The following is a 24,865-nucleotide window of genomic DNA, read 5'->3' as shown; positions in this document are numbered from 1 at the left end:
TCTTACTCTCCTTCATCTATTTCATTCATCCCTCTGTCCTCTGACAATTATCAGCTTGTTCTCTGTATCTATGAGTCTGTTTCACTTTTGTTTTGTTTTGTTTTTTAGATGTAAGTGAAATTACAGTATGTGTCTTTTACTGTCTGACTTATTTTGCTTTTCAAAATACCCTCGAGGTACCGCCATGTTGACACAAATGGCAAGATTTCATTTTTTATGACTACATAATATTCCATTATCTATATACCACTTCTTTATCCATTCATTCATTGATGAACACTTAGATTGTTTCCATGTCTTGGTTATTATAAATAAAACTGTGATGGACATAGAGTGCTTATGTTTTTTCAAATTAGTGTCTTCATTTTCTTTCGATGAATACCTAGAGGGGGAATTGCTGGATCATATGGTAGTTCTAGTTTCAATTTTTTGAGGAACCTCCATATTGTTTTCTGCAGTGGGCACATCAGTCGTATATTATCAATGTGCACTAGAGCTCTCTTTCCTCAGCATCTTTTTTTGTTGTTGTTTGATTTTGTTAATAGACATTCTGACAGGTGTGAGGTGATATCTCACTATGATTTTGATTTGATTTTATTTGCATTTCCCTGATGCTTAGTGATACTGAGCATGTTTTCATGTGTAGGTTGGCCATCTGTATGTCATCTCTGGAAGAATATCTGTTCAGGTCCTCTGCCCATTTTTTAATCAGATTGTTTTTAGATATTGAATTTTATGAGTTCTTTCTATATTTTAGATGCTAACCCTAATTTTAATAATTTTGACTGCAAATATCTTGGGGGGAACGAATCTACAAAAATTAAGTGAAATCCAGTTTATTAAAGAGCAGTATCAGTGTTCTCTTAGACCAAATAGCTGAAAATTATCTCCATTCTTATTTTAACATGTGTTTTCCAATTCCTAGTGTTCTGCAATCATAAATGATATGTCTTTGCAATCTGTGCATTTCTGCTCAGCTCTTGTTTTAGAAGTCCAAAGTGACATTGTGTCTGGAGCCAAGCTTGCTGTGCATAAACCTGTAGCAATTTTTGAAGAAGAGAAGCAAATGATAGGACCAAAGGAAAAGCAAATGCAAGAAAATGCTTTAACAACAGAAAAAGCTTCCAGTGAAATTCTGTAAGTAATCAGCATGGCCAGAGAAACTACCTGGCTCCTCTCTGAACTTAGCTCATAAGCTCAGTAACAGCACAGAGCCCATGCAGGGAACTCGTGCCACATTTGTGATATGGATGTCAGGTGAAGAGCTAGGATTTATTTATTTATTTATTTATTTAAAAAGATTATTCATTTATTTATTTATTTATTTAAAAAGATCATTTATTTATTTATTTAAAAAGATTATTTATTTATTTATTTATTTATTTGACAGAGAGAGCGAGCGAGATCACAAGTAGGCAGAGAGGCAGGCAGAGAGAGAGGAGGAAGTAGGCTCCCCGCCGAGCAGAGAGCCCAATGCGGGGCTCCATCCCAGGACCCTGAGACCATGACCTGAGCCGAAGGCAGAGGCTTGAACCCTCTGAGCCACCCAGGTGCCCCAAGAGCTAGGATTTAATAGTTTTCTGGCAAAAAGATCGAGCTGGAGCTTCAATGTTCAACCATCACAATGATCTACTTGCAATAATTTTATTATATACTACTATTTTTAAAAGACTAGAATTTTGGAATTTCAAATTATTTGAGGAATTTATCATGTTTTGTTTCCATTAACATCAACTCCAGGAACAATTAAATTAATACAGGTTCAAACCAGATGCATGTTAAAATACAGTCATCATCCTGGGTCACTGAAGTGGTTTCCAGATTGTTCTGTCTTTTCCTTTTCTCCTCCTTCCAGTTCACCTCGAGGTTCCATCTACAGACAATTGCCTTCCTAAAACATAACCCTCTTTATACAGTTCTTCAATAGCTACCTTCTGCAGATAGAAAAAACATTTACTCTGTAGTTCCTAGCCCTTCCGACCTGAGTCCAGGCCCATCAGGGACCCTAATTTGCATCCCAGGCCTACCTCTACTCCACACTTTTTCTTCCTGACACACAAACTAAACTCCAGCTTGGCAACCACAAGCAGCCATTGAATATGGCATATTCTGTTTGTGCACCTTTGCAGGCCTCTGAGCCCCTTGTTTGTTTCTCTCCACCTGAAGTGCCCTGACTTGCCCTGTACTCATGTGTGGAATGATTCTTCATTGTTGAAACCAATCATGGTAATGATTGTATGGAGCACTGTTCTTAGCAGTACTTCTCCCCCCACCCCTGTAATTCCTTGTGGGCAAAAACCCTTGTCCGGCTTGTTCTGTGAAGACCAGGGTAGATGACTTTGATCATCCTATACTGAATAAATGAAGGAATGATTGAATGAGTTTCCAAATTCTAAAACCATATATAGATAGTCAACTACCCTTGTGATAACAGTGAAAATTAATTTACATGTCATTTGAAACTATTTTATAAACCATTTTAAAAGACTGCTTCTCTCCTCTATTGTAGGAACATAAATTTTATTTTAGGAAACAAACCCCCTCATCTTGATGAGTAATTCATCTGGTCCCATGTTTTGACATTCACAAACGCACCAGAAGGCCTTTTTCAGAGAGAAAATGATTTGGCCCACATGGGTCTATTCCTCAATGGCCAGAGAATTTCTGAAGAATGTATCATCTGGCCTCTGAGTTATTAGACTGCCCATGGGAAAAAAGTAAACCGAAAGTGAGAAAAACAGAAAGAACATCTTTGAGAGCAAAGATCCACATTGTTCTAATTTTTAGATTTCTTTAAGGCCTGGAGTTCTTGAGTCCACTCAAAACAAAGGGCAGGAATCTCCCGCACATTCCAGGCAGGCTCTATTGATGCCATCTTTTGTTGAATACTCATTGTAACAGAGAGATCACTACTTCGCAAGCAGCCTTTTTTTTTTTTCCTTTTTAGCTTATAGTGTATTATTTGCCCCAGGGGTACAGGTCTGGAAATCATCAGTCTTAACACATTTCACAGCACTCACCATAGTACATACCCTCCCCAATGTCCATAACCCCACACCCTCCAGCAACCCTCAGTTTGTTTTGTGAGATCAAGAGTCTCTTATGGTTTATCTCCCTCTTAACCCATCTTATTTCATTTTTTCCTTCCCTATCTCCCCAAAACCCCCACCCTGCCTCTCAAATTCCTCATATCAGAGAGACCACATGATAATTGTTTTTCTCTGATTGACTTATTTTGCTCAGCATAATACCCTCTAGTTCCATCCATGTGGTTGCAAAGGGCAAGATTTCATTCCTTTTGATGAGGCAACCCATTCTAATATAGAAATTATTTAGAACATCTCTGTCCTGTGTTTTCCTTTGTTTCTGTTTATACTCTTCCTCTTCTACTTAAAAGTCCTTAAAATATGCAAAGTTCATCATCAGGCTACTGGTTTCTCTCTTTTCTGGGCTAGCTTTCACTAGTTCTTTGAGACACTTCTGATGACTCAATCCTAAATCATCTTAAGTTACAGAGTCACTTGAAGATTTCCCCAGAATTTCTCAAATTTGTTTGTTTGGAAGTTTTACTTATTTGAAAAGTGGGATGATTTAAGGAGGGATATCCATAAAGCAAGAGGGTAAACACAGATCTAGAATGAACCTTTTTGATAGTTGGATTCTGTGCAAGATTTCTGTTATTAAAAATAAGCAAAATAGAAAAGAAACTCTGGAAGCACTCACCTCAGCTTTGCTGCCTTGTGAAAGAAAAGACTTTTTTAGCATGGAGCTCAGGGAGAACTTTCCTATTTCCTTACTGAATTACAGGCCAGCCCTGCCCCTTCTTAAGCCTTTCCACTTACTACCTTTCTTACTCACTTTATACCTGGCACAATAGTGTCTTTCTGTTCCTCAAATGAACCAGCATATTCTTGCTTCAGAACCTCTCTATTTATTCTCTTTGCCCAGAATGTTCTTTCTCTAGAACCTCACATGGATGGCTCCCTCCCATTTTCCACATCTCAACTCAAACATTTTCTCTCAGAGGAGCCTTCTCAGACTCCATTGTTTAAGTAAACTCTACCCCACGCTGCCTAGTTTCTATCACAATATCTTGTTTTATTCCACTTATGGCACTTATATTATTTATTCATATTTATTCATACTTATATAACAGACTTGTCTGTTATATCTCTTCTGACCACTAGAATGTAAGCTCCAGGAACCCTGAGAACTTACCTGTTTTGTTCATCACTTAGAACTCTGTGCCTATCATATAGCAGATGTTCAAGAAACATCATTTAAAAGAATGAGTGACTATGGAATGATTAGGTACATGAGTGAATGGAAAATTAATGAATTCATAAAGCAAGGTATATTTAAAAAGGGCTGTTCACTTTAGAACAGCTAGACTGTACTTCATTTGCCTGGAAGCCAAAGAGAATACAGATAAATTCCAAGTTAGAAAATTAAACATCTGGACTTGAAGGAAAAATCTTGTTTACACCTTGCTGAATGTGTCGTAACTAAGAATGACATTTTCCTTCTCTGTTTTCCTCGAAGAAATGAAGTTGGTAGGAAAGCTGTGTTTTTTATTTTTAACACTAGATGGCACTGTTGTTTTTTAACTCCTGGGAAGATTTTTAACTTGAGCCAGCCACTTGTGCACAATTTGAATGAGGCAGCTGTTACCCTCCTATTTCATATCCACGTATAATACTTGTGTTACATTTGAAAAGTGTATGGTCTGCTGTGCCAACACAGGGATTGACCTCAAAGATTTTGGTAATTTATATTGCTTCCAGTTATATCAATACCAGGAGCACCTTGACGATCGCCGCCTACCCACTCCCCTCCAGATTTATTTACACATATGCATGTTAGACTGCTAGAATATGCTCACTGCTTTGCCTGTATATTTTCCTGCCTTGAGTGGAGCAGTCTTCATATTGTGTTGTGATCTCTTGGAAGCAAATGTACTTCAACAGTGCTCCAGAATATGATAGTGATAGATCTATATGGTGGCTAAGCTCCTGTTCACGTCGTCATCGTAGTAAGAAGCCAGAAGGCTGATGACTCAGTTATTCAAACTATGACTATTTAAGTGTTTTAGTACCTTATTCTCTATCAAAAGCTTGCATGTCTGTGCCAATGCTATTTGAGCTTCCCTAGATTTAAGAGGAAAAGTTACGTTAATTAAGATTTCTTAACATTGTCTGATGAGTAAACTTTATGAAATGCAGTAATCTAGGCTGTCCTGTTCCAGACAGAATTATGACCCACTTCTGGAGTAGGCAGAAGGAATCTCATTACACATTCATTATGAATTTCTTAAACTACCGAGCAGTCTTAATCTTGCAGGGCTTTTTTAGAGGAAGGAAGGGGCAAAGGGAGAGGGAGAGAGAATCTTAAGCAGGCTCCAAGTCGAGTGTGGGTGGAGTATGATGCGGGGCTCAATCTCACAACCCTGAGGTCACGACCTGATGTGAAATCAAGAGTCTGATGCTTAACTGACTGAGCCACTAAGATGCCCCAATCTTGCAGTTTTTGAAATATAATACATGGCCCCATTTTTCCCTGAATAGATAAAGATGAGTGCTGTTTATTATGTAATTGGGGAATTTTATTTGTAGCCTTATATTAAAAGATTAAAATTATGTATTAGTGGTAGGTGGATTTGCAATGTTAGGCACCATAATAGAAATGTGATTTACAGATTCATCAACATCCTTTAGGATATGATCAGACTATACCTCAGAGAAAATTCTGTGAGTAAAAATCAGAAGTCTTAGACTTGTGTTTACTTCTGTAGAGATTCACATGCAAGAGCCCATCTCCGAATGAAAGCTTGTCACACACTTCTCAGGTATGCCTGGCAGGAAACTCCTCATGACTTTGATGAGGATGACAGACTTCCAAAGAAAATGGAAGAAGAACTCTTTGAAAGTGTCGAACCACAGAAGAAACACAGGTAAAAAGTTGCAAGGAATTCTCATTCGAGATTTCTTCATGGTCTTAGATTTGCTCATTTTAGGGCGAAATGATTCCTCAGGGTTTGCATTACCGTTAGCCGCCATTTATATTAACATACACATTTGTGTCTTGGGTTTTTTACTAAGTGTTTGCAAGTATCTGTGGGAAGGCCCTTCTCCCTTTAGTTTATTTTGTGCTATGTAATATAATTTCTTGAGAGCTTGTTTGGAGGTTCTAGCAGGGGAGTGCAGCTACTCGTATACCCTTGACCGAAGAACGCTCCTCTCCTCTATCGGGGAAGGTCATCCTCTTCGACCAAGCGCGCAGCTTCGGGAGGGACGCACATGGAGCAGTGAGGGAGGAAGGGGACACCCGCCTAGCCAGCCAGATCAGCCGAATCAACCCTGGTGATCAATGGGGTGATAGATGTCGCAGCTAGATTGCCTTCACATCCTGTAATATAATTTCTTGTTCACTGGTGTGTCTTTTATATTAAGCAGTAAGCTTATCCACCTTTGCCTCTTAATAACTTAACATAAAGCCTATGTATTTGTTGAACAAATATGTGAATGATCTTAAGAATAAGCGTAAGATGCCCTGATGTCTTTAAGAAACTAGTAAAATGTAGTTTCTTCCTTTTTAACTGTATTTTTTTCTGGTCAATGTCCAGTGAAATAACGGGAATTTATAGTACTTTGTATTATTTTATAACTTTTAGACATTTGCTTACCATTATAGCATTTTCTATAAATCAAACGGCTTTGGCATTTCAACAGTTAGCATTGCCCTATGCAATGGGGCTTCATAGATATTTATAAATTAACTTAATTGACAATGCATTGTGATGTTTAATATATTTCATAAGTCTGCTTATTGCCTTAAGCCCCTTAAGCAGGAGATTCCTTTGAATTAACTTATTAGCATATCATTCTCTTTTATGATATTCTATGGAAAGATTGAAAAATTTGGAGAATGGCATTCTATTTGCAGGGAGACTAGACTGAGGCTAGAAACAATCCTGATTTGAACACCTTTGTTTTTCCCTTTTCCAGTTCTGCCTGGCCCTCTCCTTTTCCCATTCCTTTTCCCTTTAACTAAATTACCTCTTCAACTCAATTTCTTTTTGCGATGCTGATGAGTTTCTCATATTCTCTTGGATGGACATTTATTCCTGTTACAGAATAAACTCAGAATTCTGCTCTTTCCATCTGCTTGGCCCTGCCAGGCGATAGCGGTGCTGCTGTCCCAAGGGTGACGCCTCACCAGGATCCGTGCATTCGGTTCGCATCGGGTCTCCCAGGAGCAGAGCTTGCGGTCTCCAGCACACTGAGTGCACAGGACATTTTTCGGCCTCTAATGGGATTTTCTTTTTCTCAGCCATTCTCCAAAGCAGAGTAAACTGCAGAAGCTTTGCCGCCAGCAGTTTGAATACAGAGATGGGCAAATTATAAGCTGTGCCGCTCCTCAGCTAGTTTTGGGAGTTCGAGGTCCTGATCTGCGCTCAGGCACGGAGGTAATTTTGGTGGAGAAAAAAGCAGATGATAGTCATCAACGATGGATGCACAAGAAAGGCAGCAGGTAAACCCATTATACTGGGTGTCAATATACCAAATATATGAATGGCAGCCTAAGAGATCTGGTATGGTACCCGCAGAGCAGGCAGGAGTATATATGAGGTCTTTGGATTTTCTACTGAAGGTAGCCAATGCTTTTTTTAAATCCTACTTAGAGAAGAAAAAGAGAGTGAAATCAAATGTAAATGCTCAGTAGTCTATAACACAAGTTATCCACTGTCAATTCAGATAAGGAATGTGAAATCTGACCTACTGGGTTCATAGTTTCAACTGGCTATGGAAATTAAGAGAAAACTGGGCTGCCATCTAATTCTTTTTTTATGATCTGAAAGGATCAAGTAAGAACTTAAGGAGTCACCATTTAAAAAAATGGTGCAGTATTTTTCAGTAACTCAATCTCCTGCCCCTCCCCACAAGCACGCTTTTCCGCCATTTCTTATTTCCATCAAATAACCAACGGATATGGCTTCTGCCTACACAGTGAAAATGAATTCTTACCTTAACAAATATATCAATCCAGTCTAACCTAATGGCTGGCCCTTGTTTGGATCCAGATTCAAGCTGACCACTCTCAAAAGTTATTTCTAAGACAATTAGAGGAAAAGCCTGCGTGCCAGATGACACAAAAGAAGTCTTATTAATTTTGTTGGGTGTCCTAATAGTTCAATGGCTATGTTTAAATAAAGAAAAATTCTGACCACTGGGATATATATTGTAGTATTTACAGGTAAAATGAAGAAGTAGGTCAGACTTGCATTAAAATACTCTAGCAAAAGCGAAAATGTAAAAAGTTGGGGGGAACGGGTGAGACGAAAATGGCAGAGTGTTGACAGCTGTTGAGTCATGGTGGCTTCTTCTGGCTTCTTCTTCTCTGTTTTTGTTCATATACGAACATATCTTTAACCAGAAAGAAAACAATTCCTTGGTTTTTAGATTGGTTTGTTTCAAATTCAGTCATTAGTCTTTTATGGTGAGCCTCCAGGGGCCTCTTCAATCTCTTGACATCTGTGTGATACATTTTTCCCCCCGGGGAAGAGGTGTGATTTTCATTGGCTTCTCAAAATGTGTGTGATGTGAAAGGTTTAGGAACTGCTGCTTTGACAGAAACTGTGCAAGCTTTAGCGGGCAAGAGCAGCAGCCCAGCATGGGCAGGAAGGGAGCGAGTCTTACTGTTCACTGTCTGAGATGAGCCAACCAAGTACCAGCAAGGAACTCTTACTGGACTTGTTTTCAAGAAGGTTGAAAAGCCACTGTAGCTAGACCTGTGAGTGTGTTCCTTTGCCTTGTTCATCCTAGCTAAGCTAACATTATGACAGGGAGCTAAGAGGCAAGTTTTTGTCCCTGTGAATAATTTGCTATATGGGACCAGAATTCATTCATTCTGCTGCAAACGGTGATTAAGGGAAGCGTTCTGGGAGCTGGTGCTTCAGCTGAGGTCAAACACAGATCTCTGCCCCTGCAGAGCTAGAGCTAACGGGCTCTACATTTCTGGAATTTAGTAATACATCTCACTGCTTTAGCTTACTGTATTACAGTGGAGGTCCTCTTGAACCCAGTTGGAAATGCCAGAGATACACTCACTTGGTTTCCAGCCACACAGAAGAATGGTCCAGGTCAACTTTTGAGATAACCTGGTATCTTTCTCCCATTTCCAACTCTGGCAAAATCTGAATTAATCGTTTGGCTTCTAAAGGGAAATAGGAAGACAATGCTCAGGGATGAAAATACCCTCAACGGGACCCAGAATTATACAGGGGAAAATACAGTGTCATGGGCCTTGGAGCTACAAGAGATCTTTAAAATTTCCTTATCATTTGATCACTTGATTTCAAAGCTAGGTACACTGAGGCCCAGGAGACTGACTTGCAAGCACTCATTCCCTGGGTTTGTGGAAGGGGCTGTGGTATCGTGCGAGATATCCCTGGGACACAGAAGAAGGTCTCACACTGTCTTTTGGCACATAGTGTGTTTTATGTACAGGTCCATAAACCCAAGCTTCCTGCAAAACTTAAGTATTCCTGCTAAGGCCAGTGTCAGTTGATGGTACTGTTCAAAAACGAAAAGGGAAACCAACATTATCACGGCTCAGCATGGCACTGAAGCATGGGAGAAGTTGCTACGGCTGTTCTAAGCAGCAAAAACATAGATAGCCAGGAAACAGATGTTGGCATCTCAATAGGTCATTGCAGGAGATGCACGATCATTCATTCATATCAATAATATTGAGTGTCAATAAAAATGCAAGACCCAAGCTATGTGAATGGCGAGGTTAAACAGGTGAAGAGTAGAGAATAGCGGCTCTCGTGCAGTGCCCAGTTTTGATAAATGCTAAAAATGTATTTAATGAGATCCAGTACCAATTTTTTAATTTAAAATGATACATCATTAATTAACAATACAAGGAAGAAATACATTGCAAGATTAACAGGGATTATCTTGTAATATGAGTGATGCCTAAAAATCTGTTACAATTTTTACTCTATTTTCCAGTTCTTTGTAAATTCTTTATAGTGAGGTTATGTTTTTTTATATTTATTTATAGTACAGAAGTTTAAATTAGATATCTGGAATTTTTTTAAGTCTTGAAAGGAGAAATATATTACTTTTATAACAGACCCTTTCTCACCTTCTCCTCTCCCCTTCGCTCCCACATCATTAAATTTTATAGGACGAGTTATATTTTCCACAGCAGGAATGCCACTGCTGGTGTGTGTGTAATGTAACTATGTTGACAGACATAAAGAATTGGCTTTTTCTGTACAGTCAGGTTCCTTGAATGTTTGGCTTATTTTGCTTTTAAGTGATGCAAGGAAAAGAATTTGAGGATTTTAGCTCAATAATTTTCTTTCCTTCTTTTGGTCAAAGTGGCTTTATGTGAGCTCCTTTACAAGACAACTTAACAATATTCAACATATATCTTGGACTTTCAGGGTATAGTCCTTTAGAAAAAGAGAATTGGAGGAAAAGCTATAAAAAAATCACAACCATTAATAATAGTGACTCATTCTAAGAGACGTGTGCCAGACAATATTCTATGTATTATCTGTTCATTAATTCATTTCATTCCCACAAGACCCTTTTGAGGCAGGCATCATTATCCTATTTTACAGATGAGGAAACAGAGGTGTGGGATTGTTAACCAAAGCTGTATAGCTACTAAGTAGTAGATTCAGGATTCAGACTTGAGCCCTCTGGCTCCAGAATCCATGTTCTTAATCGTTCTGCCACACGATTAAATAGCAGGACGTAAGGAGGGTATATCAGTCTGGGTTCAATTTGGAGACAAAAGCCACACTGTGATTTCAAGAAGATGTGTAACATGAAGAATTATTAAACAATGATGAAAGAGTAACTATTAGATTAAAAAAAAAAAAAAAAGTCCTGTGTATGGTCCTCTAGGGCTGAGTGTGTTGAGGACAAAACTTGAAATCAGGCCTTTCCAAGGCCGGAGTTCAGAACTCATTAGAAAAGGTACAGATTCAGCTAACTGGATGGCAAAAATCTGTTGGTTTGCCTGACCAGACCTGGTCTGTGGTTGCTCTGCTAGCAGGAAGTAGCCCTCTGGAACATACACAGGTGCACAACTGGTTTGGGGGCACACAGGTATGGAAAAGGAGCGGGGTGCTGGAGAGGCAGAAGGTTTAGAGCATGTCATGTCCATGTCAGAGGGCCACGAGCAAATGATGATCAGGCCAGGGCTCTGAGGCTTCCCAGGGGCCACACATCCCCGGCACCTGGTTAGGGCGGAGCATCCCTGGATGTCCTCACTCCCAGCTGGTGACCCCATGCAGCAGCCAGGAAGAGCAAGGGAGCCCCTTCCTTCTGCAGTGTTCCTCTAGCAGTCTCTACTGAGAAAGCTTAATATTGTGCTTCTGTGAGGAGAAATGCTTAAAGGGTTCATATCCATTATCACAAAGCACGCATGGAGCTAAGAGGCAGCACTCTGGTAAGTGGCACAGAGGGAGCTCTGATCGGGTTACCCTACTACTTGATAACAAACCTAATCCTGTTTTCCCAAAGGACCTTTCACCTGGTGAGTAACCCAGACCTTGTGCTGGCAGTGTCTATGACCAAAACAAGAAATGACATCTGTGGCTATCCAGTTATTATTCAGGTAAGATATGTATATATAGGCTAAGTAGTAATCATTGCCCTTTATTTAAAGTTAAGTAAAGCTCTGTGCTTCCTTGTTGTGGAGAAAGATAATGGCTGTCATAGAAACCTATTTTGAATGCCATTGTTAAAATATTTACAATAGTCTGCCTAGATTTCAAATTCAGCATGTTCATGTAGCTCTTAATTTAGTTTAATCCAACAGATGGTGATTGTGGGCTTGCTGCATGTCAGGAGTTATGCTAGTTACTTAAATCAAATCCAAGGGCAAGCATGAAAAATTATCCCAGTAGCATTCATATGGTCTCCGTGGCGGCTACGGTCAAGTGAATAGCTGTTAGAGGCACGTGTTTTAAACTCACTGATTGGGACCTATGCAAGCCCCCTCTTACCTGGCAACTGGAGGGAAAGAGCATGATCAGACAGGTCTTCCCAAAGGGCGTGAACTCATCAATGTTCATTCTACTAAGATACACATTTGAAATACACATAACATACTTTAGCAAATGCTTGTAGCAGCCAAACAGCTTTTGGAGACTCCAGAGAAATCTGGGTTCATTTGAGTTTTGGATAAAGATCTGTGGAGTTCTTTTTTCTTGTTTATCTGTCATCCTTACTTGTAACCAAAGATACTCCTAAATAGATATATGTTTTTCCTTGGTAGGAGGAAAGAAAGCTTAGGAGCACCCCTGCTCTGAATTTATTTTCTGTATCCTCCCTAGTATTTACCATCTTTTGTTGAACAGAATATATTATCCCCAAAGTACATTTGTTTTATTCCATGTTTTTAATAGTAACGAGGCAGCTTGTTTCACAGGTCCTGAATCCGTAATTGGGATATAGCAATCTGGACAAATATCAAAGCTTAATTAAATCTTCTACCCTGCTGATAAATACAGACAAAAAATTTATTCTAGGAGACATCATATATATAACATCACATTCTTCCCTGTCAGGTGCCTCTTTGGCATGGGCCACAGTGAGATTAAAACCTCATGCAGATGCAAATTCTGTACTTTAATCAGCTTAAAAAAATTATAGATATTGACATTTTCCCCTAAGGTTCCCATTTTTAAGAAATGAGTTTGATCTCAAGGTAATTCTTTCAAGATTTTTTCTTTGCTGATGCTCCATTTTTATTTCTTGAAGGATTTGGTTTGTGAGAAAATATTGAAGTTCATGTAAAATAATAAAAATGAGTCATGTTATGTTAATGTTACTATACCCCCCACTCTCTGTTCCTTGAAATATAGTCTTTGGGGGCGCCTGGGTGGCTCAGTGGGTTAAGCCGCTGCCTTCGGCTCAGGTCATGATCTCAGGGTCCTGGGATCGAGTCCCGCATCGGGCTCTCTGCTCGGCAGGGAGCCTGCTTCCCTCCCTCTCTCTCTGCCTGCCTCTCCATCTACTTGTGATTTCTCTCTGTCAAATAAATAAATAAAATCTTTAAAAAAAAAAAAAGAAAGAAAGAAATATAGTCTTTGTTTTCCATGCCTCTGAGGGATCCTCTAATGTCTGACCTATTAAATCAATTCTTAAGACACATTTATTTTCCTCTTTACTATCAATTTCTCCTTGGTAAAGTGAATGCTATTCATTATAAAGTTCCTTTAGGTGTCATGATAATTTTAGTTGGAACTAATCTACTAGTTTAAATTCTCTAAAATTGAAACTACTCTTTTCTTTACTTATGCTTGAGCCAAGTTTTATAATAGAATAAATGTGCTGTTTCTGTTACATATAAAACTGTTTGTACTCATATTTTTTAAAAATCATCTCAATAATCAGGGAAACATAAATTAAAATGGCAACAAGACACTATTTTCCATTAATTAAATTTGTTTGGGGAAGAATGTGAGGAAAACAGGCTGTATCATATACTATTGGTGTAAGTGTAAACTAGAATAACCTCTCTAGAAATCATTTTGATATGAGAAAGCTTAATATGTTATTTCATCAGCAATTGTACTTGAGGAGTTTTTTCTAAAGAATTTTTCATGGATTTACATGAAAACTTATTTATATGATTATTCATTGCTTTTTTGCTTATAATAAGGATAATTTGAGGAACAATCTACATGTTTATTGGTAATTGGTAAAATAAAAACATCACTAAGATCAAATAGGATGTATCCTTTAAAAATGTTAGGAAAAGTTTCATGGGATATTCTTATTTAAAAAAACTAATGCATTTACCAAATTATTTGCATTTTGTGATTTTGTATTTGTAAATCAAAGGATGCATATTTAGAAATATAAAAAATATGGCTCATGTAATCATCAAATATAAATAATGGTTATTACTGCATAGAATTATGAGTAATAATCTATACTTTCTGAATTTATGCAATGAAACTGTGACAGCTATAATCAAATCATAAACTCTCCTGTCTGTTTGACTCCATATTTTATCCTTTTTTCAGAAATACAAACCATATAACAATGGGACATCCAATCAAAAGTGGAATTGTGTGGACGATAGCAAATCTTTTGTGGCCTTTCATAGCACTGCACTGGACAAGGAGATCACAGCAGCAAATTATGCTGGTATTTGTACATCCTCTGTGATTAAAGAGGAAAACGTTGATCAACCAGTAAGTGGTCCTTTTCTACTAAGGATAAAAGAAAAATAGGAGAAAATGGAGTAATTTAATAAAGGTAGAACTTCTTTTTTTTCCTAGAAAACCTTATATTCACACAAATTAAACACTGATTTGTGAATGAAATCGCTTACACTCTGTGATTTTGGCTAGGAAATAATGAAGGAATTTTGGTATTACCCTCTGCTTATATTGTTTCAATGGCTCCCTATCATCAGCACCACCTTTTGTCCATCATCATTTCATCAAACACTCATGAATGAGGATAAGCATTTATGTGCCTGCCATACTAGATGTCACTCGACTCCAAAAAGCATATTAAGGTGCACATGATTGTAAGTGACTTTAACTGTATTACATTTTACCACGCATAGGTCTACATTTGAATATCTATATTCTGATTTTTAGAGGAAATAATTTTTCAAATGTAGACCTGTAGTCTTTATTCATAAGGAATTGTTTCATACTTTACAAATACCTGAGGTATTTGTGGGTCTATATGTCAAACTACCTGCTGTTGTTGATTACTGTTGGCCTGTAGAAATCTCATAATGTATACTACAAGATTCTCTATCCTTTTTGCTTCTCAGACTTCCCTAAATAGCTGCCTCTTCTCCTTCACCTCAAATTCCTGGCTCTACTAAATAATTTGTATTTGCCCCAGTTTACCATACCATTTTGCATGTCTTTGGTTTAGACTATGCTATCCTCTCCCCCAACCACTTTTGCTTTTGTCTATGAACTCCTACCAGTAAACAAATATGCTGTCAAAGACTAAGGTCATCCTAAAAGGAATCAAGTCAGCTTGAAAAGGTTCCCAGTTCAAAGACAAAACAATTTAAGCATCAGTAAGACTACTGAATGTGGTAGATTGATATACATCAAATATGTTTAAATCCATATGTTCATTCTTATGTTAAACAAGAACAACAATAATTCATTGATCACAATTAGATGATGCTAAGGAACCAATTAGTTACTTTGAGAGCTTGGAAATGAAGAATCAGACATTTTTTTCCCCTTACTTTATGATCTGTATCTTAGGATAACAAAATAGTAGGTGAGAAGTTTCACTTCATAGGAATATCCAAGCTAATAGTTGAATAAGGTATGAAAAAATTTGGGGCCACTATGTTGTAAACTTTATTAAATTAATTGATCTAGATAGGGGTTACCAGTGTCTACTACATTACAGAAACACAACAGATAATATATGCCCTTTGATGGAAGTACGTAGTACTACTTTATGAAGTGTTCCTCCCCCCAAAAATGTAACTGGAATTTAATCAAGTTTTTCATTCTAACTAATAATTTACTGGAAATATAGGAGATAAAGGAACATGGTAAATGACACAAAAAAACACCATGTAGTCATCAAAATCCTAACTGAATACATAAAATAAATTACAATAAAGGAAAAAAGAAAGAGTTATAGAAGAACATGGAAATTAATAATAGAAATTTAAGAAGTATAGAAACCAATTTTAATGTATTGAACTGATTTTGACTCTGTTTCAAACAAATTTTAAGAGGAGAGAGAGATGATTATAGAAATTTGAATACTGACTAAATATTTTACTATATTAAGGTAGTATCATGGTTAATTTCAGAGGTGATATTATAGTTACAATAAAAGAATTTTTATCTTTTAGTGGTACATACCTAAATATTTAAGAATGAAATGATATGATGCCTGGGAGTTGCTTCAAAGTAATCTAGGGTAGGAATTAGAAGTGGGTTGGGGAAGCAGATCAAACAGGATTGGTAATTGTTGATAATTGTTGAAGCTGGGTGAAGGGTAAAGGGGGTTGTATCCTACTTTGGTATATGATTGAAACTTTCTGGCATTATACAACTCATGTTTTTATTGAAAGACACAGGAAAGGAGGAACTGTACAGCTGGTGGGAAAGAAAAGAAGGCAGTAATTACAGAGATAGATGATAGATTGCAGGCTGAATTTTGGAGGGTGGTGGCATGAAAGATGTGGGGCAATACTGGAACAGAGTTCTCAGTGGACATTTTGGTGTTCTGCTTAAGAAAAGGTTAATAGTTTAAGTACCAGATTCTTCTACTTGACAATTTTGTTAGAAATGTTTAAAAAACTATTTTGTGTACTTTTTCTTAACCAGAATAGGCAGAGCATTACTATGTTGGTTACAGTGCCACACATCAGATCGTTGGCACACTAGGTTTACTCTGAACTCATCCTAAATGCAACTTACTTTCTTCAAGATAATTCTTGAAGGCCATTTGCTGTCATTTTTCTTACTAATAAGAGTGCAGCTTAGAAGATACATCAGCATGACTCCTATGCAGTATAAACTGGCTCTGTTTGCAAAATGAGTTCTTTAATCAGAGACTGAAATGGACTTCTAAGGTCGTTTTTTAAAAACTTGAACACGGTTGCCACTTTCAGTGGCTTCATCAATAACTTCTGGTCTTTAGCCACCAATCACAACACTCTTATTTCATCACTTGGAAACTACTCAATTAACAAATCAGGAAAAAACAGATGTTGATGAGAATGGGGAAAAGGGGGAACCCTCTTACACTGTTGATGGGAATGCACTGGTGCAGTCACTTTGGAAAACAGTATACAGATTCCTCAAAAAAGTTAGAAATAGAACTACCCTATGACCCAGTAATTGCACTACTAGGTATCTATCCAAAGGATACAAACATGGTGATTTGAAGAGGCACATGCACCCCAATGTTTATAACAGTGATGCCCATAGTAAGTCAAAATATGGAAAAAGCCCAGATGGCCGTTGACAAATGAATGGAAAATAACACGTGAGGTATATACGTATGTGTGTGTATAGACACACACACACCCTGCATTCCACACAATGGGATATTACTCAGCCATCAAAAATAATAAAATCTTGCCATTTGCAATGACATGGATGGAAATAGAAGGTATTACGCTAAGTGAAATAAGTCAGTCAGACAAAGACAAATACCATATGATTTCACTTATATGAGGAATTTAAGAAACAAAACAGATGAACAGGGGCACCTGGGTGGCTCAGAGGGTTAAGCTGCTGCCTTTGGCTCAGGTCATGATCTCAGGGTCCTGGGATCGAGCCCCACATCAGACTCTCTGCTCAGCAGGGAGCCTGCTTCCTCCTCTCTTTCTGCCTGCCTCTCTGCCTGCTTGTGATCTCTGTCTGTCAAATAAATAAATAAAATCTTTAAAAAAAAAAAAAAACAGATGAACATAGGAGAAGGGAAGGGAAAAATAAGATGAAAATAGGGAGGCAAACCATAAGATGCTGAACTCAAGGAGACAAACTGAGGGTTGCTGAAGGGGAGGTGGGTGAGGTGAAGGGGTGATTGGGTGTTGGGCATTAAGGAGGGCAGTTGATGTAATGAACACTGGACATTATACGCAACTGATGAATCACTAAATTCTACCCCTGAAACTAATAATACAGTATATGTTAACTAAATTGAACTGAAATAAAGAATTTGGGGCGCCTGGGTGGCTCAGTGGGTTAAGCCGCTGCCTTCGGCTCGGGTCATGATCTCAGGGTCCTGGGATCGAGCCCCACATCGGGTTCTCTGCTCAGCGGGGAGCCTGCTTCCCTCCCTCTCTCTCTGCCTGCCTCTCTGCCTACTTGTGATCTCTCTCTGCCAAATAAATAAATAAAATCTTTAAAAAAAAAAAAAAAAGAATTTTTAAAAATTTTTAAATTATAAAACAACAACAACAACAAACTCCTCAATTTTTTCCTGGACCACAACAATCCAATTATTAGTTAATTTTATTTAGTAGCCATCTTGTGAATTTTGGGGTATTTTCCCTATAGGCCTTTAAAACCTGGTTGCATTTTAGTAAATCTAGATAAAATTTAGATAATTTTTATTAACTTTTATTAACTCACAGATAGTAATTGTAGAATCTGAGTGTGGGTTCATGGGGGATCACTATACTGTACTATTTTTTGTATGATTGAAATATTTTATAATAAAAATGGAAAGAAAGGAGACCTAGAGTTTAGGTCTCAATGATTTTAAAACTAGTGCCTTTCTTTAACCATATAATCAAGATGTTCTTCTTATGCTAACCAAAATACAACTTCCCAGTTTCTAATAATTACTTGTTCTAAAAGATTATAATTTTACTTTCTCAATAGTTAAATGATAGCCTATCTGACACAAGTTAATATGATTAATCTGAAGAGTACTGTAATATATCAATTCTAGGATACATAGATTAAAAACCTCTCCTGGATCTGGAGAGGAAGGAAATTGCTCATTGTACAAAGGCTCTAGGTCAGTGATTCGTCCTTAACTTTTTTAGAGATACAAACTTCTTCTTTTCCCCCCAAAATGCACGTGTATACACAAACACTTTAGTGTAAGTTTTAGGGAGTTTATAGACTCCCCCTGAAATTCATTTTGGATATAGGGTAAAAACTCTTTTTCTAGACCACATCCTAAGGGATAGCTTAGAAAAAGGTAACTAATATGAAGTAAATATTATATTTTAGATAGCTACTGCATGTTACATACTGATAAGTCTTAGTGATTTTCATACATGGTATCTCATTCAAATAATAAATATGATGAGGACACAATAATTTATTCACAACCACCTTACCTACTATACAATGGCAATGGTCATTATTGATCAGACTAACCCCATGTAATAGACTATATATCTATAAGGCCAAATGAACAGATCAAGTTATTCATTTCAATAAATCAAGGAAAATTTTATAGAGAAAATAATTAGTCAAATCAATTGCCTGGTATTCTTGATAGAATACCAGGGACTGACTTACTGAACTTTTAAACTCTGTTTGCATTCTACAGGCATGGTTAACCTGGGAGCTCCCCAAATGTATTGCCTTTTTATTTCCATCAGCAGTTTCAAAACAATATTAAATGTGAATGAATTAATCAAAACTCTGGTTTACATTGTGTGTATGCACAGTTGCCAAAATAAAGCAATTCAAAGATCATCAAGCCTGTAGCACCACGGGTCATGGGGACTGATGTTTTAATGAATGAAAAATACATTTTCTGGATACTTTTCAATAGGCTTCTTTAGTATAATAAAGAAAATCATTGGCATGCAATTCATCATGAAGTATATGCTTTTCTGTAGAAATGATTCTGCCCATAATATTCATTCAGTTTCATCCAAACAAGGATATTTTAATTTTCTGCCTTTATGTAATGTGTAGAAAAATGGAAATCGTATGTGCATATAGAGAAATCTGTAGTGAAATTTAAGAATTACATCTTCAAAAGTGTCATATAAATGTTGGCTTTGAATTGAGGTAGCTCTACATATTTATAGGGAGTACTTGAAGTAATATGAGAAAGTTAAAAAAGCCAAGAACTTGGAATCAAATGTCAGTTTTATATTTCAGTTCTGCCATGTACTACTGGAGTATCCTTAAATGAAAACTTCCCTCTTGGAGTTTTTGTTTTCTCATCTGTAAACTGATTGTGAATGATAATAACTCTGGCTGTATTTAAGTTTTAGCTTCGTGAGGACAAAAGCAAATTGGAGAATCTGTATAAAAGTACTTTAAAATTTTATTATGGAAATTTTCATGCATAGATCAGGATAGTATAGTACAGAATAGTACACTAGAATATAGTATAATAAGATATACTAAAAATAGAAATAGTATAATGAAAAATAGAATAGTATAGTGAATCCTAATATACTTTTTATCCAAATTCAACTATTATAAAGGTTTTGCAATCTTTACAAACCCCAGACATGATCCCATTCCACCTTAAACTTAAGAGTATACTTCTAAAAAATTTGAACATTTTCTTACATAATCATTATACCATTATAACACCTAATGAAATTAACAATAATCCTTTGGCCATCAATCAAGTATCCTGTTCTTTTTTTTTTCTTTTTTTAAAGATTTTATTTATTTATTTGACAGAGATCACAAATAGGCAAAGAGGCAGGCAGAGAGAGAGGAGAAAGCAGGCTCCCCCCTGAGCAGAGAGCCCGATGTGTGACTCGATCCCAGGACCTTGGGATCATGACCTGAGCCTAAGGCAGAGGCTTTAACCCACTGAGCCACCCAGGCGCCCCAAGTATCCTGTTTTTAATCAAATTTCTGAGGTTCTTTAAGAAAGTCTTCTTATGGGGCGCCTGGGTGGCTCAGTGGGTTAAAGCCTCTGCTTTCGGCTCAGGTCATGTTCCCAGGGTCCTGGGATCGAGCCCCACGTCGGGCTCTCTGTTCAGTGGGGAGCCTGCTTCCTCCTCTCTCTCTGCCTGCCTCTCTGCCTGCCTACTTGTGATCTCTGTCTGTCACATAAATAAATAAAATATTAAAAAAAAAAAAAAGAAAGTCTTCTTATGAATGGTTGATGTGAACCAGGATTCAAGCAAGGTCCTCATATGATACTTAGTTGTTGATTCTAGAATTGTCTTATAGAATGCATACTGTTTGGATTTGTCTATTTACTTCTTAATGGCATTTTAAAATTTATTTGTCTAGCCCCCATAATTTCTGTAAAAGGAATTTAATACTAGAGTAGTAATTAGATTTATGATCAGCATTTTTTTGACAAGAATCTTCAGGGGCTCATGGTTATTTCATATTGATCACTTATGCAAGCATACAATGTCTGGATTTTCCATTCTTAGTGATAATGGGTATCAGTGGGCATGAGTAGAACCTAACCTCACATTTAACAAATCTCCTAATGACCTTTTATCTAGTGTTACTCTTTGGTGATCTTTACCTGGATCAATTATTTCATTAGGAGTTTCCGTGGAGTCAATTTTGTCTAAGTCTATCATTTTCCCCCAACATTCATTAACTAAACTCTTAATGTAAGGAAGAACTTCAATGAGGTTCATCTTCAGCTAGGTATTTGACTACCCAAAAATATGGTTCTTAAAGGATGGTAAGATGAATGTTAATTCTTTCTATCCATTCATTTATCTATTGTGGTACAATAAACCACCTGAAAACTTAGTGGCTTCAATCAAGAACCACTTTTTTTATTCTGTGGGCCAAAAATTTGAGCTGGACTCAGTGGCGCCACTCTGCTGGTCTTGCCCAGGGTCAGTAACGTGATCCTAATTTGTGGTCATTTGGTGGTATGTCAGTAGTTTGGTGGTTCTGTGGGGACTGGATGGTGCTAGCTCAAGTTTGTTCACATTGTGTTCTCAGGGTTCCCATCGCAGCCAAAAGAACAACCTCTAGTGTGCAAGCAAGTCTTATGCATCTGCTTGCCTCACATTTACTAATGCTGCTATGCCCAAAACAAGTCACATGGCCTTGCTCAGATTCAAAGAAAGGACAAAAGGAGAAATATTTCTTGATTGGAGGAGGAGCAGAGTCACATGTCAGAAGGCCATGCAAACCAGGATGGAGCGGTTTTCTTGTGGCCATTTCTGCAAATAATTGGCCACACTTTCTAATGACCAGTTTTTCCGAGTTATAAATTGGTGCCAGTTTACTTACAAGTATTTTTAGCATCATTATAAACTCATGGGATTTTATATTTTCAACTACATCCAAAGTGTTTTGGTTATCATTCTTTTTGCTGTCCCCAAATTGTCCCACTTTGGGCCAGTGGAGGCTCCTTCATGTTGTTGGTTCTTGTGTCTTTTTAAAATGATCCCTTACTCTTGGATGGCTTCTTTTCTTTCCAGGCCCCACAAGACATCACTTGCTCTTCTTATACATTTGTTGCCCCCAAACTGGAACTGACCATTCCTCCAGGAAACCCCGTTCCTTGACACAAGTTATACTAATTACTGTTGAACTGTCATAGCCTCTAGCCTTTTTCAGTCAACAGAATTTGGAAGTATGCTATTATAAAAATATAATTAGTAGGGAGTAAAATGATGCATTCATGTTGAGGTCTCAAATTTAGCATTTGGGGATTAATAAAGTGTATTAATCTATTTGTATTGTAAATATTCTTCAAAAACGCTGTCATCATTTGGATGTACCTACATAAAACCATCTTTATTCCTTTTTTTAGGGATACTATTATCTTGCACCGACTGGAAAGAAAAAAACAATGCTCTGCTTAGCGTGTGGACGATCCATGAGAGCAGAGAAGGGGCTCCAACAGTTGCTTCCAGGGCTGCCCTTCCTCTGTGCCTCAGGCTCCAAGACCCAGAAGCAGTTCTCACGAGGGCCTTTCAAGGTCATCAGTGTGGCAGGGGTATGTAATGACCTGAGCTTTGCTAATACGTGTGTGGCATCACTTTGGAAACTTCAATGCATTCATTATCTGCCTTACACTCAAGTTCATCTGCACCCATCCAATTCATCTTCCTCTGATGCCCCTTTACCATTCCACCTGCATTGATTTCCTCTGGTCCATTGTAATTTAAAATACCTTGTCTATTAATAGTTCGATACAGTCTTTGAAGTTAATTGGGCACTTCTGTGGCTTTAATCATCTACTAACACCTTCCACTGCTCTCTGTGTTGCTTTTAGATGAGGAAGTAACTGCAAATCTTTACACAGTGGACCAGCTTTCTTGCCTATACTCACAGGGCAAACTTCTTTTTACTAGCATGGAACATTTCAGGAGGAATTTGACGTGTTGTTAATGGCTGTTCAGGTTGGGTGCCTGAATTCATGCATCCATGTCTAATACTATTTATAGCTCATGGAGAAAAAAAAATCCCTGCCACTTTCCTGCAATCTTAATTTAAAATGACACCATTTGAAAAGTCCTCTCCTTCAAGTTTAGAGTAGGATGTGCTAAAGGGACTTATACACTTATATAAAAAGGAGCAGTTCCTAAAGAGGAACCTTCCAACTTGGTGTGCTCTCCAGGGCTTGCTGTCTCCATTTCCAGATCTTTCTGGAACTGTGTCCCCTAAACTGGATACACAGTGCAGTGTGGGAAGAGTCTGGAGGGGACAGGAACAGTTGCAATACATTTTAAGTGCAACAGTAACTCTGAAGGTGAAAAGAAGTCAGTCCTCTGGAGAAGTCTAAAGGCAGTTGTCTTGGCTTTAGTGATGGTGGGGTTAAGGAGGTGCTGGTGAGCTGTTTGGAAAGAATCCTTAGTGTTAAAGCATCTCAGAGTTTTTCCTTCAAAGCAGCATCCTGAGTAGGGAGGGAAAGGGAAAGGGAAAGTGTGGTGTCCACCACCCTAATTATCATGTAGATTAGGACTGCACTCTTCCCCTCCCCATTCATCAGTATCTGCCACCACAGGGTGGCATTATCCTCCGGTTAAAGAGGAAGAGATTATCTGTAGTGCCAGCATCCCATTACTTCAAGGCCAGGCTTTCTCTGGCCCCCCCACATGCTTTTCCCGGCAGCTCCTGTCACAGGAGAAGGCAGAGTGGAAAACAGGAGAAGACCAGAAACACAAGCCAGAGGCCTAAAGTCACCTAGAGACTCAGTGACAGGGCTGGGAAGAAAACTGAGTTCTGAACCAATGTTCTTCCTACTGCAGTATCCAATACCTACAACATGCAGAGTGAGCGTCTCAAAATCTAGATACCACACCCAGGTGCATGCACATGTTTCTTAAATTAACGGACTGAAACATACCAAAACAACAAAAACTAAAAGTAAAAGCTTGAGTAGACCTTTGTGTTTTTTCGTTTTTGTTTTTGATCAGGCTGATTTGTCTTCTTATGAGGCTGAGAAAACGCTAAATTATTATGAAGAACGCCTGTTATCTTTGCGGAGGAAGACCTGCACCCAAGTTGTACCTCATAGTGGTACAGCAGCTACGCACCAGAAGGCAGTGAAAATAATTGCATACAAAAACGGAGGTGGATATCGGAATGGGAAGTTAATTGTGGCTGGAACATTCCCCACAGTAAGTGACTATAACTTAAACATTTCTTGCATCCTCCAAGGTAAAGATAATAGTGACTCTTCTGATAAGAAAAAAAGCAGTGGGATTGAATGATAAATGTCCTTGGCCAATTTCACCAATTTAAGCTAATGAGATCAAGATCTCTGTTTTCTTTTCTTTTCTTTCTTTCTTTCTTTCTTTCTTTTTTTTTTTTTTTAAGATCTCTGTTTTCTTAAAGATATTCTTTTTTATTGTATTTCTTTGGATACAGACTTAGAAAGAAGGGAAACCAGAATATGATTTTTAGATTGGTTCCAGAGCAAAGATACATAAAAGCAGTGGGGGGTGGGGAGGTGGGGGAAGCTAACAGATTTTCTTCACTTGTGTGATAGAATGCCCCCCCTTTTTTCACCTTCCTTCCCCTTCCAGCTTCAAGCTGTATGTCATCTGAATATTCTAAGAGCTGCCGCCTCACTTATCATTTGTAAAATCTGAGCACTTATTTGTTGACAGGTTGTTTCATTTCATTCTCAAATCAGAGAAGCAAGAGTTGTTTTAGGAAGGAACATGTGGTTTCTGTCGTAGAGCTCAAAATGTCCAAACCCAGCTTTGTCCTTCTTTTGTTTGGTGATTATCTTGTCTATACATTCTGACCAATGCCTTTAATAGCGTATTTTATAAGCAAAATTGAATGTGATATGGACATACCCTGGAGACTTCCTTGAAAACACACACATACACACTTACTGGTTCTATTCGCCTTCTGAATGCAAATAGCCTTTTTATTAAGATATTATTCAGTGAACTAAACAAATCCCAAAAGTTAGCAACTCTAAGATTCACCCAGAGC

General features: G+C 37.9%; 1 protein-coding gene across 4 annotated transcripts in view; it reads left to right on the top strand.

Moving 5' to 3' along the window:
* The window catches only part of DCDC1 (doublecortin domain containing 1), a 439,829-nt gene that overhangs the window by 375,044 nt on the left and 39,920 nt on the right, over positions 1-24,865 (top strand). For all 4 annotated transcript variants that reach the window (XM_044259009.1, XM_044259012.1, XM_044259011.1 and 1 more), the window contains 7 exons: positions 978-1,137; positions 5,792-5,950; positions 7,330-7,530; positions 11,547-11,640; positions 14,060-14,230; positions 22,224-22,409; positions 23,833-24,036. In XM_044259009.1, the coding sequence (XP_044114944.1) occupies positions 978-1,137; positions 5,792-5,950; positions 7,330-7,530; positions 11,547-11,640; positions 14,060-14,230; positions 22,224-22,409; positions 23,833-24,036 (1,175 nt within the window). The remainder of the gene's footprint in view (positions 1-977; positions 1,138-5,791; positions 5,951-7,329; positions 7,531-11,546; positions 11,641-14,059; positions 14,231-22,223; positions 22,410-23,832; positions 24,037-24,865) is intronic.

The sequence above is a fragment of the Neovison vison genome, chromosome 7 (assembly GCF_020171115.1).
Source record: "Neovison vison isolate M4711 chromosome 7, ASM_NN_V1, whole genome shotgun sequence".
Lineage (NCBI taxonomy): Eukaryota > Metazoa > Chordata > Mammalia > Carnivora > Mustelidae > Neogale > Neogale vison.
The sequence above is the reverse complement of the archived record's forward strand: the minus strand, read 5'-3'. Positions and strand labels throughout refer to the sequence as shown.